The 13,219-nt window shown below is 32.6% G+C and overlaps 1 protein-coding gene across 1 annotated transcript; it reads right to left on the bottom strand.

The window, feature by feature from the left end:
* Positions 1-1,280: 1,280 nt before the first annotated feature.
* LOC124542342 (PCNA-associated factor-like) lies at positions 1,281-12,051 on the bottom strand. The gene is made up of 4 exons (XM_047120315.1): positions 11,907-12,051; positions 8,582-8,650; positions 2,541-2,699; positions 1,281-1,658 (listed from the first exon to the last, which is right to left on the bottom strand). The coding sequence occupies exons 1-4, from the start codon at positions 11,938-11,940 to the stop codon at positions 1,354-1,356; spliced, it is 567 nt and encodes a 188-aa protein (XP_046976271.1). The 5' UTR covers positions 11,941-12,051; the 3' UTR covers positions 1,281-1,353.
* Positions 12,052-13,219: the final 1,168 nt, after the last annotated feature.

Below are 13,219 nucleotides of genomic sequence, written 5' to 3'. Positions count from 1 at the left end.
TCTAGTGACACCTCAACAGCAGCTTTCCTCTAAATCCAAAATGGGTTCAGTGGCACATATAAAAGAATATACATACATTTTTATTTAGAAATGAATTAACTGGGTATTTCTTTTCGATATGGGAACAAAATGACACGAGGAAATTAAATAAAACAGCTATTTTATTCTTATTTATTTACAACTAAAATAAAGTTTAGCTTCCAATACATTAGACTTACTTAAATAGGTAACAAAATAATACTAATTTCACATAACATTTCTAGTAAAACCAAAAAAATATATAAAGACAAATACAATGAATGGTGTAGTTAAATGTGTTACTTTTTTTCTGATATTTTGGATTAGAGACATTAAACAATTCATTTAAATAGCCACAAAAAAAACAGGACATGTTGCCAGAAACAAAAAAAAATATTAATATTAACAATTAAGGGAAGTATTACCTGTTATTTTTCATTCTATATGTAACTTGTGTAACCAACATATTCAAACAGTGTGGAATAAATTACGAAGTTACTAATTTATAGGAGATTAAAGTATTAACATTTTAAAGTTAGATTTCTTGTTGCTTTATAAAAGAATTATGAGTGATATTTTATGAAGCTTGCCAATTCGGCATATTACAAAAATAAATTGTAATTTTGTGGACGTTTGTGAAAAAAAAATCATAGTAATTTATCAAAATTAATGAGTAGTATAATTTTGATAAACCTGCAAGACTTCTTTTCTAGACGCTTAATGATTTGCAAAAAAAAAAAAAAATTGTTTACTGTCACCCTGTCTGTTATGCTGTAATACTTTTTATAACAAAAACTCCATAATATTCATTAAATCTATTTTATTTCCAAACTCATCAAATTTTACTTGTAAATATATTTAATCATATTAACATTGTCCTATGCCAGTTGAAGTAGTTAAGATACACAAACCCAATATTTTCATTACAAACTTACTGATAGCTCTGCTGTATTATGAACTCTTACTTATTTATAAGACAACACTAGATCGTTACACAGTATAAAACAAAGTCGTTTACCGCTGTCTGTCCCTATGTATGCTTAGATCTTTCAAATTAGGCAACGGATTTTGATTTTGAGTGATTCAACAGGATGATTTTTGTATATAATACATGGACAATATAGTAAATAAACAAATTCTGTAGTATAATTAGTATCAATATTGCATCCGTGCTCACCCGGGTCCGGTCGTTAGTAAACTATTTAACTTTCAAAAATCCATTTAACACCAGAAATGATTCAGATCTTCACTTAAACCACTGTTTAACTTATCTCCTCATTGGGATCGTATACAAAGCTTAACTTGAACATCACTACATCAGAAGTCTTGATTAATTTAATTGACTTTAATCTTCTTAGTAACACGTTCACTGTCATCATCAAATGTATCTTCTAAGTCCCGTTTCACAGAATTCCTCTTGACATTACTGTCAAGATTTTCTTTATTCGCTGTCTTCTTCCCCTTTCCCTTCCCCTTGTCTTTGGTTGCATAGTATTCGTCTATTTTGTGACTGTCTTCCCCTGTTAATGGTTCTAGTTCAATGGTTTCATCCAGTTCTTTGTTTATTGGTTTTTCTGTTTGTTCCTCTTCGTCGTCTGATTCTATTACGTTACGTTTTGGTTTCGGCTTGGAACTGCTCGCTGGAATTAATATTTTTATTATTTTAAATTTAATTATTCCATTTTTTAAATTATCTATTTTTTTATCTATCTATCTTTCCTAAGCATTGGGCTTTGCTACTGATATTTCACTATTAAGAACTTCTTTTTTGTTCCCAAGTGACTAATATAACTAATTTTTGCAGCTCAAATACGTACACATTTACTATTGGTCAACATAATTATAATGAATAATCTATATATCTATTTAAATAAAACTAGTTATAACGGATTGTAATCGCGTATATTAATTATTTTGGACATCCCGACGTTTCGAGCACTTTACAGCGTTCGTGGTCTGCAACTACCGCCAACGATTTCTCAAATAATATTTCTTTGTTCTTCAAATAGACAAATGCCACCTTAGTCTAGCCGTGACCACGAACGCTGTAAAGTGCTCGAAACGTCGGGATGTCCAACTAGTTTTATTTAAATGTGTAATAATCGCGAAACTTTAAGACAACTCTATATATCTATATCTTTATATGACGAGTGACAGAAATATAACATTTCTACATATTGGGAGAAGGTTTGGAACATATTCTACCAATGCGGGTTGGTGGCATACACATGTGCTAGAATTTCTATTAAATTAGACACATGCAGGTTTCCTCGCGAAGTTTTCCTTCACCACCAAGCACGAGGTGAACTATAAACACAAATTAAACACATGAATATTCAGTGGTGCGCGCCTGGATTTGAATCTGCAATCATCGGCTAAGATGCACGCGTTTTAACCATGCGGCCATATCGGCTCTCACCATGAATGACTACCATAATTGAAAAGTACCATTGATATATGGACCTCTTGTGAGGTTTAAACTATTGTACAATTGGCAATAGAGTCTGGATGAAGAGTCTTACCGCTAGCATTGCTGTCTTCGGCGTCACTGCCCTCAGATTGCGATTGATTATTTTGATTCGTTATAAAGAAGTTGGTGATGGGTTTCTGCCATTTCGGGGTCTCCCGGGGACACACGGAGTTACCCCCACTGTAACTCCTTGATGACTTTTCACCATTACCTGTAATGAAGACAAGAATTTGTGGGTGAGCCCCACTGATGGTAAGTGGTCACCACGGCCCATAGACATTGCGCACACAATGCTGTAGGAATGTCAAATTATTTCTTTCATCTCAATTCCGCTACCGACCTTAAGGACTATGTAGGTATGTCCCATGTGCCTGTAGTTACTGATTTATTAGGCGTTTAACTCAATTCTACTTGTTTAAAAATATGATATTATAAGGAGTGACATCCCTACCATAATCAGTCCACCAGTTACAAACTATAAAACGCGTACGATTCTATGACTATAGGCTTACTTTCATTCTCGCGCTCGTGCTTGGCTGACGTCTCGCTGTCGGCACGTGAGCTAATTAAGTGTATCACATTGTTTTTATTGTCATCTTATTAGTGTAAATAAGATTATTGCGTTACTATTTGAATAAATAATTAATAAATTTAAAGTGATTTGTAAGGTAGATTGTTTTTTTTTTTATTAAATTACCACTTCTGATTCTTATAATATACTAAAACCTCCTCCGAAATGCTGCGTTTTCTGGTGTAAGCTTTATGTATATTCCTTTAGTAATATATACAACAACAACAGCCTGTAAATTCCCACTGCTGGGCTAAAGGCCTCCTCTCCCTTTGAGGAGAAGGTTTGGAACATATTCCACCACGCTGTTCCAATGCGGGTTGGTGGAATGCACATGTGGCAGAATTTCTATGAAATTTGTCACATGCAGGTTTCCTCACGATGTTTTCCTTCACCGCTGAGCACGAGATGAATTATAATGACAAATTAAGCACATGAATCAGCGGTGCTTGCCTGGGTTTGAACCCGCAACTATCGGTTAAGATGCGCGCGTTCTTACCACTGGGCCATCTCGACTCTCAGTTAGGTATAAAAAGAAATTCGTCTCTACATTTATTAGTATACTAGCGATCTGTCCGGCTTCACACGTGAAAAATACTTATAATAAATATACAGCTAAAAATGTTACATTTACAAAAACCTTCATCTCGAAGCAATCCATCTATTTAAAAAAAACCGCATCGAAATTCGTTGCGTTATTCTAAAGATCTAAGCATACATAGGGACAGACAGCTGTAAGCGACTTTGTTTTGTACTGTGTAATGAATTATTAATATGAATGTAGATCATTTACAAAATTGGTCCTTTCAACCGGATTTTATTAACAACTATTCCACAGTAAGTATCAAACAGCACAAAAGACGAGATGAAAGATAATCGGTAATTGGAGACAGTGGCGTAAATATGGCGGTGCCCAGGCACAGGGCGTAGACTTTCGAGGGCGCAAGAACAGACAGACTGGGCAGGACTATTGTTTTTTCGTTTTGTTCATGTTAAAATTCCACTGACCCCCTAGTACTCGATTCCAATACAAACGTACTTAAACTTACATGCTAGTATCATTAAAAACATACATCGCGCCCATTTTTTTGGCAGCGCACGAGGGCTTTGTGTTTATCATTAATGGGCAACACATTTGTTTGTTTATTTATTTGTTTATTGGGAAACAAACAGTATTACAGTCAATCAATTGAAAATAATTCATACAAAAATAAATACATAAACCAATTAAGTTTCGACCGATTACAAGTTAATTTGGAGCTAAGAAGAATAAAACGTAGATATAAACACACGTTGGCCAAAATAGAAACCACAGATTAAAATTAAAATATAAAAATTGATGACATTGAGCAAAATAATAATATGATCAATGAAAATTAAGACAATTATTCAAAAAACAAAAAAAAATAAAAATCATGAGTTAAACATAAATTATCAAAAATAAAATTAATTAATTACAATTTACAGGCATTACTAATTTCTTTTCTTAAACTTTTTTTTGTACACGTTGTAAAATCTATATTGGAAAAACATTTATTATACTTATCACAGGCACGGAAAATAAAAGTATTTTGAGCATATTTGGTTTTTATGATAGGTAAATGAAAAAGGGACTGATGCCGCGTATTAATTTTAGGACATCTAAAGCATACATTTTGTAACAGATAGGGTGAATCTACAAAATTTTGAAGTATCTTAAATAAAAACAATTGATCTCTTTCCATGCAACGGTATTCTAAAGATGGAATGTGTGAAACATTCTGATTATGCGGCAAAAACTTGTAACTCAAATGTTTAATAAATTTGCGCTAAATTTTCTCTAATTGCATAATATGGCATTTATAAAAGGGATTCCAAGCAGTTGAACAATATTCGAGGACCGATCTAACAAACGAATTATATAAAAGTATAATGTTGTCTTAAATTTTCGCGATTATTACACATTTAAATAAAACTAATTATAACGGATGAATCGCGTATATTGATTATTTTTAAACATCCCGACGTTTCGAGCACTTTGCAGTGTTCGTGGTCACGGGTAGACCGTCTACCCGTGACCACGAACACTGCAAAGTGCAAAAGCGATTCATCCGTTATAATTAGTTTTATTTAAATATATAAAAGTATTAAAGTATTTGCGTTTTTAAAATCCAAGCATTCGGAAAGCTTTAGCTGTAACGTAATCAATGTGGGACTTAAAAGTTAGTTTGCTATCAATGTAAATACCCAAGTCTCGCACCTCGGTAACTCGTGCAATAATATTGTTATCTAGATGGTAATTGAAGTTAATATCTTTAGTTTTACGAGTGAAAGAGATAACATTACATTTCTTTACATTTAAACACAAATAGTTGTCTGAGCAGTACTTACATAATCTGTCTAGGTCATTTTGTAGGAGTTTGCAATCAGAAGTTTGAGTTACTCGTCTAAAGATTTTCATGTCGTCAGCATATAGAAGAATATTTGAATTCTCGAAAACTATTTGTATATCATTAATAAATATATTAAACAGTAGAGAACCGAGGTGCGAACCCTGGAGTACACCGGAAGATATAGGCACGAAAGAAGAAGTATGTCCTTTAATTGTTACAGCTTGACTACGATTCTCAAGGTAAGAAGACAGCCATCGAAGTAGATCGCCATGTATACCTGATTTCTCAAGTTTATGTACAAATAATGCATGTGGTATCTTATCAAATGCCTTAGAATAATCGGTATACATGACGTCTACTTGGTATCCTTGATCCATTCCAGTAGATATATGGTGGATAAATTCACATAGGTTGCTTTCCGTGGATTTTCTGTTTATAAACCCATGTTGCTGATTAATTAACATTGGCCTAAGACAAGGGTAAATTTGGTCATAAACAATTTTTTCGAAAAGCTTCGCTATAATTTACAATTTTGAAATTGGCCTATAATTTTCAATATTATGCTTGTCACCAGACTTATATATTGGTACAACATAAGAGCGCTTCCAAGCGTCGGGCATAATTCCAGAACTTAACGATTTAGAAAATAATATTAAAAGTGGATAAGCCAAAGATTCATAACATGATTTCAAAAAAATAGGCGGCAACCCATCAGGCCCCGAACCCTTGTCTATTTGTAACGTTTTCAAATATTACTTAATGATGTTAGTACTCAGTGTAACAAAACCAATCGATAAATTACTGCAGCAAGAGGCATGATTACTCGATGTTATTCCGGGGGAGCCAAAGCTGGTAACAGGCTCTGCATAAACCGACTTAAAATAGTCATTAAATAACTGACATATTTTGTTACCATCATTACCCACCTCATTCCGAAAGAACATATGATCAGGTATACCAGTAGCAGCCTTTTTCGACTTAACAAAAGTCCAGAAAAACTTACTGTCTTTATTAATTTTTATCTCAGATTGATATATGTATGTATCATAACAATCAATTTGCACTTGTTTTTGATGATCCCGTAAAAGACTGAACGTGTCGTAGTCTGATGATCGGCCATAGATCTTCCATCGCCTATGAAAGTGCAATTTGTTACGAATAATTTTGATTAATCCGCGAGAATACCAAAAGGGGAAATGTTTATCGCCTTTCATAACTTTTGTTGGAACATGTTGAGATATTATAGAATTAATAGTTTCATCGGCATCGGAAACATTACAAGCGCTCAATAAGTCATACCAATCGGTTCTGGCTATAATGTTATTGATTTCGTCATAGTTGGCTTTTTGAAATAAGCGAATTTTACGAGGAACTGAAAAGTTTTGGGTAGTATTGGAAAGATTTAATTTAATATTAAGTGTCGGATGGTGAGCGTCTTCATTAACGAGATAAAAGTCACTTGGGCATACTGTACAATGTGTGTTACAAATTACTAGATCTAAGTATCGTCCGTTAACATTAGGAACACAGTTAAACTGCTTTAAATCAGAAAAGTTTAAAAAATTAAATATGGAATCAATACCTGGGTCGTTATCATTAAAATAACGTAGATTCATAAATTTTCCAACTCTATCCCAAACAGCATTAGATATGTTAAAATCACCAACTACTAAATAAATATCATCAGGATACAATAATACTTCATTCGAAATAAGTTCAAAACAATCACAAAGAGATTCACTATGGTAACTGCCATGAGGGAAATAACAACAATAAACATGTAATCGTTTTGATATGGGTTCTAAGTCAAGTGCGATAGAGACCTTAATTATCTCGGCTGCATGATTTTTAACCACAATTGATAATGATGAACGAACCGATATGTCAGACTTCACTGCAATTAAAACGCCACCACCCATACTATTACCGAGCTTATCATAGTTACGGTCATGTCGATACACTGAATATCAAGAATCAAAAAGTTCTTCACTAAAAATACCCTCGCAAAGCCATGTTTCGCTTAAACAAACAATATCATAATCAACATTTATTATTTTCCTGAAAAAGGAATTAGTTTTAGTACGTAAGCCGCGTACATTTTGATATAAAATTGAATAATTTTTAATCACTGTAAACACAAAGAATAAATATCATGTTACTAATTTTTATAAATATATTCGCAGGAGAGAGCGTATTTAGGTATGTGTTAATTATTAAAATCAATAATTTTTTTTGTCCAAAATCGTGTCCAAAATAGTAACATAAAATAATTTGACGTCCCATAGTTGGGCTCAAAATACTTGATTCCAAAAACAGAATTATTAACATATATAAAACAATACAAAATATTTGAGATAGACAAACAAAGCTACTTATACAATTTTTTTTAAATCACTAGACTTCACGAAATGCAAAACCGGACTTGTTTTAGAACGCCGGGCCATAATACTGCAGTTTTTGACCCACACGAACTCATAATTTTTTTCTTTTGCCGCTTTCTTCACAGATTGCAATAAGGCTTTATTTAGACTAGTGAGGTGGTCATTAAAAAATATTGAGTTATTGTTACCATTGAAGCCTATATCACAACATTTCAGTTTTAGTTTCCTAACCGCGGACAAAAATTCATCTTTTTTCCATCTACATATGAAACGCACAATAATTGGTTTAGATTTCTTCCCATCGGTTTTTTTAGAAGCGACTCTGGTGATGAAGTCTATATCCGTATTTATATTAAATTGTAAGTTTGTTTTATTAAAAATTGTTTCTAACAACAGATCAGGTTTTCATTTTTTCTTTCAGGAATTCCATAAACTTCAACATTAGATTTTCGGGCCCACTGTTCTCGTTTATTATTATGAAATTCAATTTCTTCCACAGAACTGCACAGCTTACCGATTTCCATACATTTTTGAGATAAAACATTCACTTCTCCTTCGCAGCATTCAATTCGTTTATTAATTTCTTCAAATTTTGAATTTATAAAATCCAAACTATCTTTTATTATTTGAAATTCTTTTTTAAATGTTTTGTAAAATAAGCAAAATGCTTAAATAGGGCGCAGTTATAGAAGCTTGCACAGGGCGCAGAAAAGGCTATTTACGGCACTGATTGGACGTATATTTTCTTTATATTTATTCTAAAATAACTTACTTGAGGAAGCTGCACTGCTTGGAGTAGGAGCTGCACTGCATCTTGCTTTACTGCTTTTACCAGACGACACTGAATAAGAAATAAACATTAATTAATACCTAGTTCAACAGTAGTTCAACCATCATCCTCATGCCCTTATCCCAAAACATGAGATTGGCGCAGCTTCTATTTTTAAATATAAATAAATCATCCCAATGTGAGTAACTAAAGCACTTGTGGTATGGAAGATCAGAAGTAACGACGGTACCACGAACACCCAGACTCAAGATAACATAGAAAACTAATGATTTTTCTGCATCAACTCGGCCGGGAATCGAACCCGGGACCTTGGAGAGCCGTACCCATAAAACCCGTATACACACTACTCGACCACGGAGGTCGTTCTTCTTCGGTCGGCCGCCTTCCACACAACTCTTCAGCTATCGGTGACACTTTCAAACTTCCTCTGATTGTTTACTCTATCTACACCCGTTTTCAATAACCTATCAAGATTACAGATAGATTGCTAGCCCCGATTGTCAGTTAGAATTTATCTATCGTTAGTGTGCGTTTCACAATCAAGGATAAGTGCCATCCATTCAAGTCGCAAGATATCATGCTATGATATCTTCGACCAACGATAGATTACTTTTCCCTCTCACCTATCATAGCTTCTTCGAATGGTTCGTTTTACGATAACCACGAAACAATGTCACGCTCAAAATTAGTTTTTCATATAATTATTTTTTATTTGTTTACTATTTCAAATTGAGTAATAAATTAATTTTAATAAAAATAAAATATCAAAATGTAATTAGGTATTTGTTTTGTGCGATTTTGCATTCTTTTTAACAAAGTCACGGTGATGTTATCCATTCAAACTCAATAACAAAACGAAACGTCTTGACAGTTTGAAGTTTCAATTTTGGTTTTCAGTTGGTTATCAATTTGTGTTTGCTTAATTATTTATGTATTTTTTAATTATTTCATTAATTTAAAGCACCTTTGCTCAGTCTGAATCGATATGCAAATGTGTAATCATTTAGCTTATTCGTGTAATTTATTCGTGTCTTATACTTCTTTTGTGATCGCACAATATTGGAATCACTGTCACTGTCTGTATCACAATAATTTATAATTTGTAATAATTCCATATCACTATCATCACTGCTACAATATTCCATCATTAATAAAAATTAGAGCAAATATATTTCAAAATTTTAAGTCGATCGGCCGAATTTGACGGATAAGCGATTGACGTTACTAGAGATAACTTTGTCTATCCGAGAGTAACGTCAAACGTATATAGAAACGTAACCACGAATCGTATGAGCGCTCCTATCTCTAGTAAGCTATCTGTCATCGGGAGGACAGATAGTTAGTTTCGATAGGAAATGCTCACCGCCGATAGGTAATTGAAAACAAAGTAAAGGTAGAAGGATAGATTAGGTTATCTTTAGTTACTGAAACAAGGGATAGATAGATTATTGAAAACGGTCGCTACTCAGTATCCAACCATGATTATAGAAAAAAATTGGAGAAACATCTTAAGTAAAGTAAAGTAACAGCCCGTAAATTTCCCCCTGCTGGGATAAGGCCTCCTCTTCCATTAAGGAGAGGGTTTGGAACATATTCCACCACATTGTTCCAATGCGGGTTGGTGGAATGCACACGTGGCAGAATTTCGATGAAATTAGACACATGCAGGTTTCCTAACGATGTTTTCCTTCACCGCCGAGCTCGAGATGAATTATAAACACAAATGAAGCACATATATATAGTGGTGCTTGCCTGGGTTTGAATCCGCAATCATCTGTTAACCACTGGGCCATCTTAGCTCCAGATCAAGATCGAAACGAGATCTTAAGTAAATAGTCTCAAACATTTTGTTTCTATTAATAGCACTATAGCTTGTCAATAGCTGAAGAATGAAAAAAAAATTGTTCTACAAACAGGCGAAGAATACACCAAATTGTTCTGTTTGCCTCTTTATGAACAGATGGGGTAAAACTGATGAAACACTTGTCAGCTCATATTAAGATGCATTGATTGCATGCTTATCGTGGAGAAGACAAGAAGATTGTAAAGGCATCTAAGATCGGAACAATATATTTGGAAAATATATATACTAGTAAGTTTATTTGATAAAGTAAGTAGGACTGACCATACGATGATAAGTGGTCGTCACCAAATATTGAAATTACAAATACCCTCATATTAACAAGAACATTTTCCTCTTTTTCCAACCGGCTCCAAATATAGCAATAACTATAACTACATTATATAATCATAAATTGACTTTTAAGTAGTCTAATATTTTTCATTTCGTTTTACTTAGGAGGACTAAAAAATATTGATTTGATTGAAGTCGGTTTTACTTTTTATTAAAATTTTTATTTATTACCTTATATTGATGATCAGAAAAAAATTAAAGAAATCAAAATATAAAACACGGAGCAAAATAAAAACTCTTATGTATATAAGTAATTATTACAACAAATAGCAAGTTTATTCTTTTTTAAGCAGCTTGATATTAAGTCCTGGTCAATCAATAAAAAATATCATAGTTTTTTATTTACACCATGTTTGAGAATTCCAACAACAACAACAACAACAACAACAGCCTGTAAATTCCCACTGCTGGGCTAAAGGCCTCCTCTCCCTTTGAGGAGAAGGTTTGGAACAAATTCCACCACGCTGTTCCAATGCGGGTTGGTGGAAAGAGAATTCCAAATAAAATTTTAATTTGACAAATCTTTTTTTATTTCTTTCCTACTTTTAATTCTTCCTTATGTCATATTAAAAACCCTATAAATTTCCTGTGCATTGTAATTCCCCGTAAAATTAGGAGTAAACACACGAATTGGCATTATGGAATCTGACTTATGTTCAAACTGGGAACAATACTAAAACTAGTTATTATTAGTTTTTAATATGAATATTGTACAGTAAAATTTTATGAACTTATTTTAATGATAAGAAACTTTATAGATTCATTTATATTTTGCAAATAAAGTTATAATAACAAATAATTATTGAACAACAATAATAACAGTAATATTAGATTTATAGATACAATACAACAATTATTACATTTGTTTATACAATTTAATTGTACGAACATTAAATTAATTTTAATGGGATAAATACTTGAGGATTAATTAAGATTGCAAAACGTAATTTAATTAAATATATGTATTTGAGTAAATTTAACATCACAGATCTCAATAATTATATATTTAAAGTGATTAATCATTTTAATCGCTAATTTTAATAACGTATCATCTCAAGATATGGTTGAAGAATACGAAAATAGTTTCTAATAATTTTCATTAGTTAACATTACCTTTAGCGCCTACCGATGCTTTTGTCCTTGCCATAGTTTTTGTTTATCTTTCACACATAACACTAATCAAATAGTTTAACAAAAAATAAATGTTTAACTTTGTTTTTTTGCAATTAATTATTAGTTTGCGAAATGTTAGCAAAATTGGCGCGAAATATGACATTGATAACTGAAGAAGTTTAAACTGTCAAAATAACTACATAGATAATAAAAAAACTAGTTCAATAAAATCAAAGGAAACAACACATAATATTATATTATTAGGTTCCATTTAATATCCCCTATTTTCACAAGTTTTGATAGATACTTATTCCAGTAAGCTAATATGAAATTTCTTTACTTTTACACTCTTTTTTACTTATGACATACAAAGCCTATAAATTACAATATAGAAATAAATTCGTCCGTTCGGTCTTCTAACGGCATCTAAAGTCATAATTATTTATTAGTCGTATATACTTACGTGTTTTTACAGGTGTCCCAGGATTAACGTCATGCCGACAATGAGTGAAAGGCAAAAGAAATTTATGGGGGTTATCAAAAAAACAAAGAAAAAAAATATTTATAATTTAAAAAAATATACATTTATTAGTATATTAGTAGTAAACGTATTTAGATTTTTCTTGTGTAACGGGTGCCTAAATAACCGTTTTATAAATTGTAATTCAAAAAACATACAAAATACCTCTGTTTTAGAAAACTAATCATTTTACTGCGCTACGCAATTACGCAAAAAAGAATACATAATCCATCTTTATGTAACTGTCTTGTAAAGAAAATGTGCTATGCTCCTTTAGCAAGTTGCTTTAAAAGATAGCGCATTTAGTCTGGATACTAAAATGGTACGACACATTTTGGATTACACCTACCATTAGGTAGAAACAAAAAATACCATATTTTATGAGTAATGAAACATTATATCATTTTTATTTATTTTTAATCATATAATATTAAATTTTTAAATATAAAATACAAACATATGTATAAAATATATTTAAAAATATAAAATACAGAGGCCAACCAGTGGCGGGAACAGGGTCTAAGCCACCGGTGGTCAGGGCTCCAAAGAGAGGAACTTCCTCACAATACGCGCCGTGCCGAGGAGTACTGCCTTCTGCATCAGGCCCTTGACCCAGCTGCCTAACGAGAGCCTCTTAAGATGTTTGTCGAGGCTCTTGGCCATTAGGCCATTCGCTGAAACAACTATCGGCACAATAACTGCTGTATCCACATCCCACATGTCGACAACCTCGTGAGCTAAGTCAAGATATTTTTTTTATACTTTATTAATGTAATCTAAATTACATAGTATA

This window comes from Vanessa cardui, chromosome 30, assembly GCF_905220365.1.
Source record: "Vanessa cardui chromosome 30, ilVanCard2.1, whole genome shotgun sequence".
Taxonomy (NCBI): domain Eukaryota; kingdom Metazoa; phylum Arthropoda; class Insecta; order Lepidoptera; family Nymphalidae; genus Vanessa; species Vanessa cardui.
The sequence above is the reverse complement of the archived record's forward strand: the minus strand, read 5'-3'. Positions and strand labels throughout refer to the sequence as shown.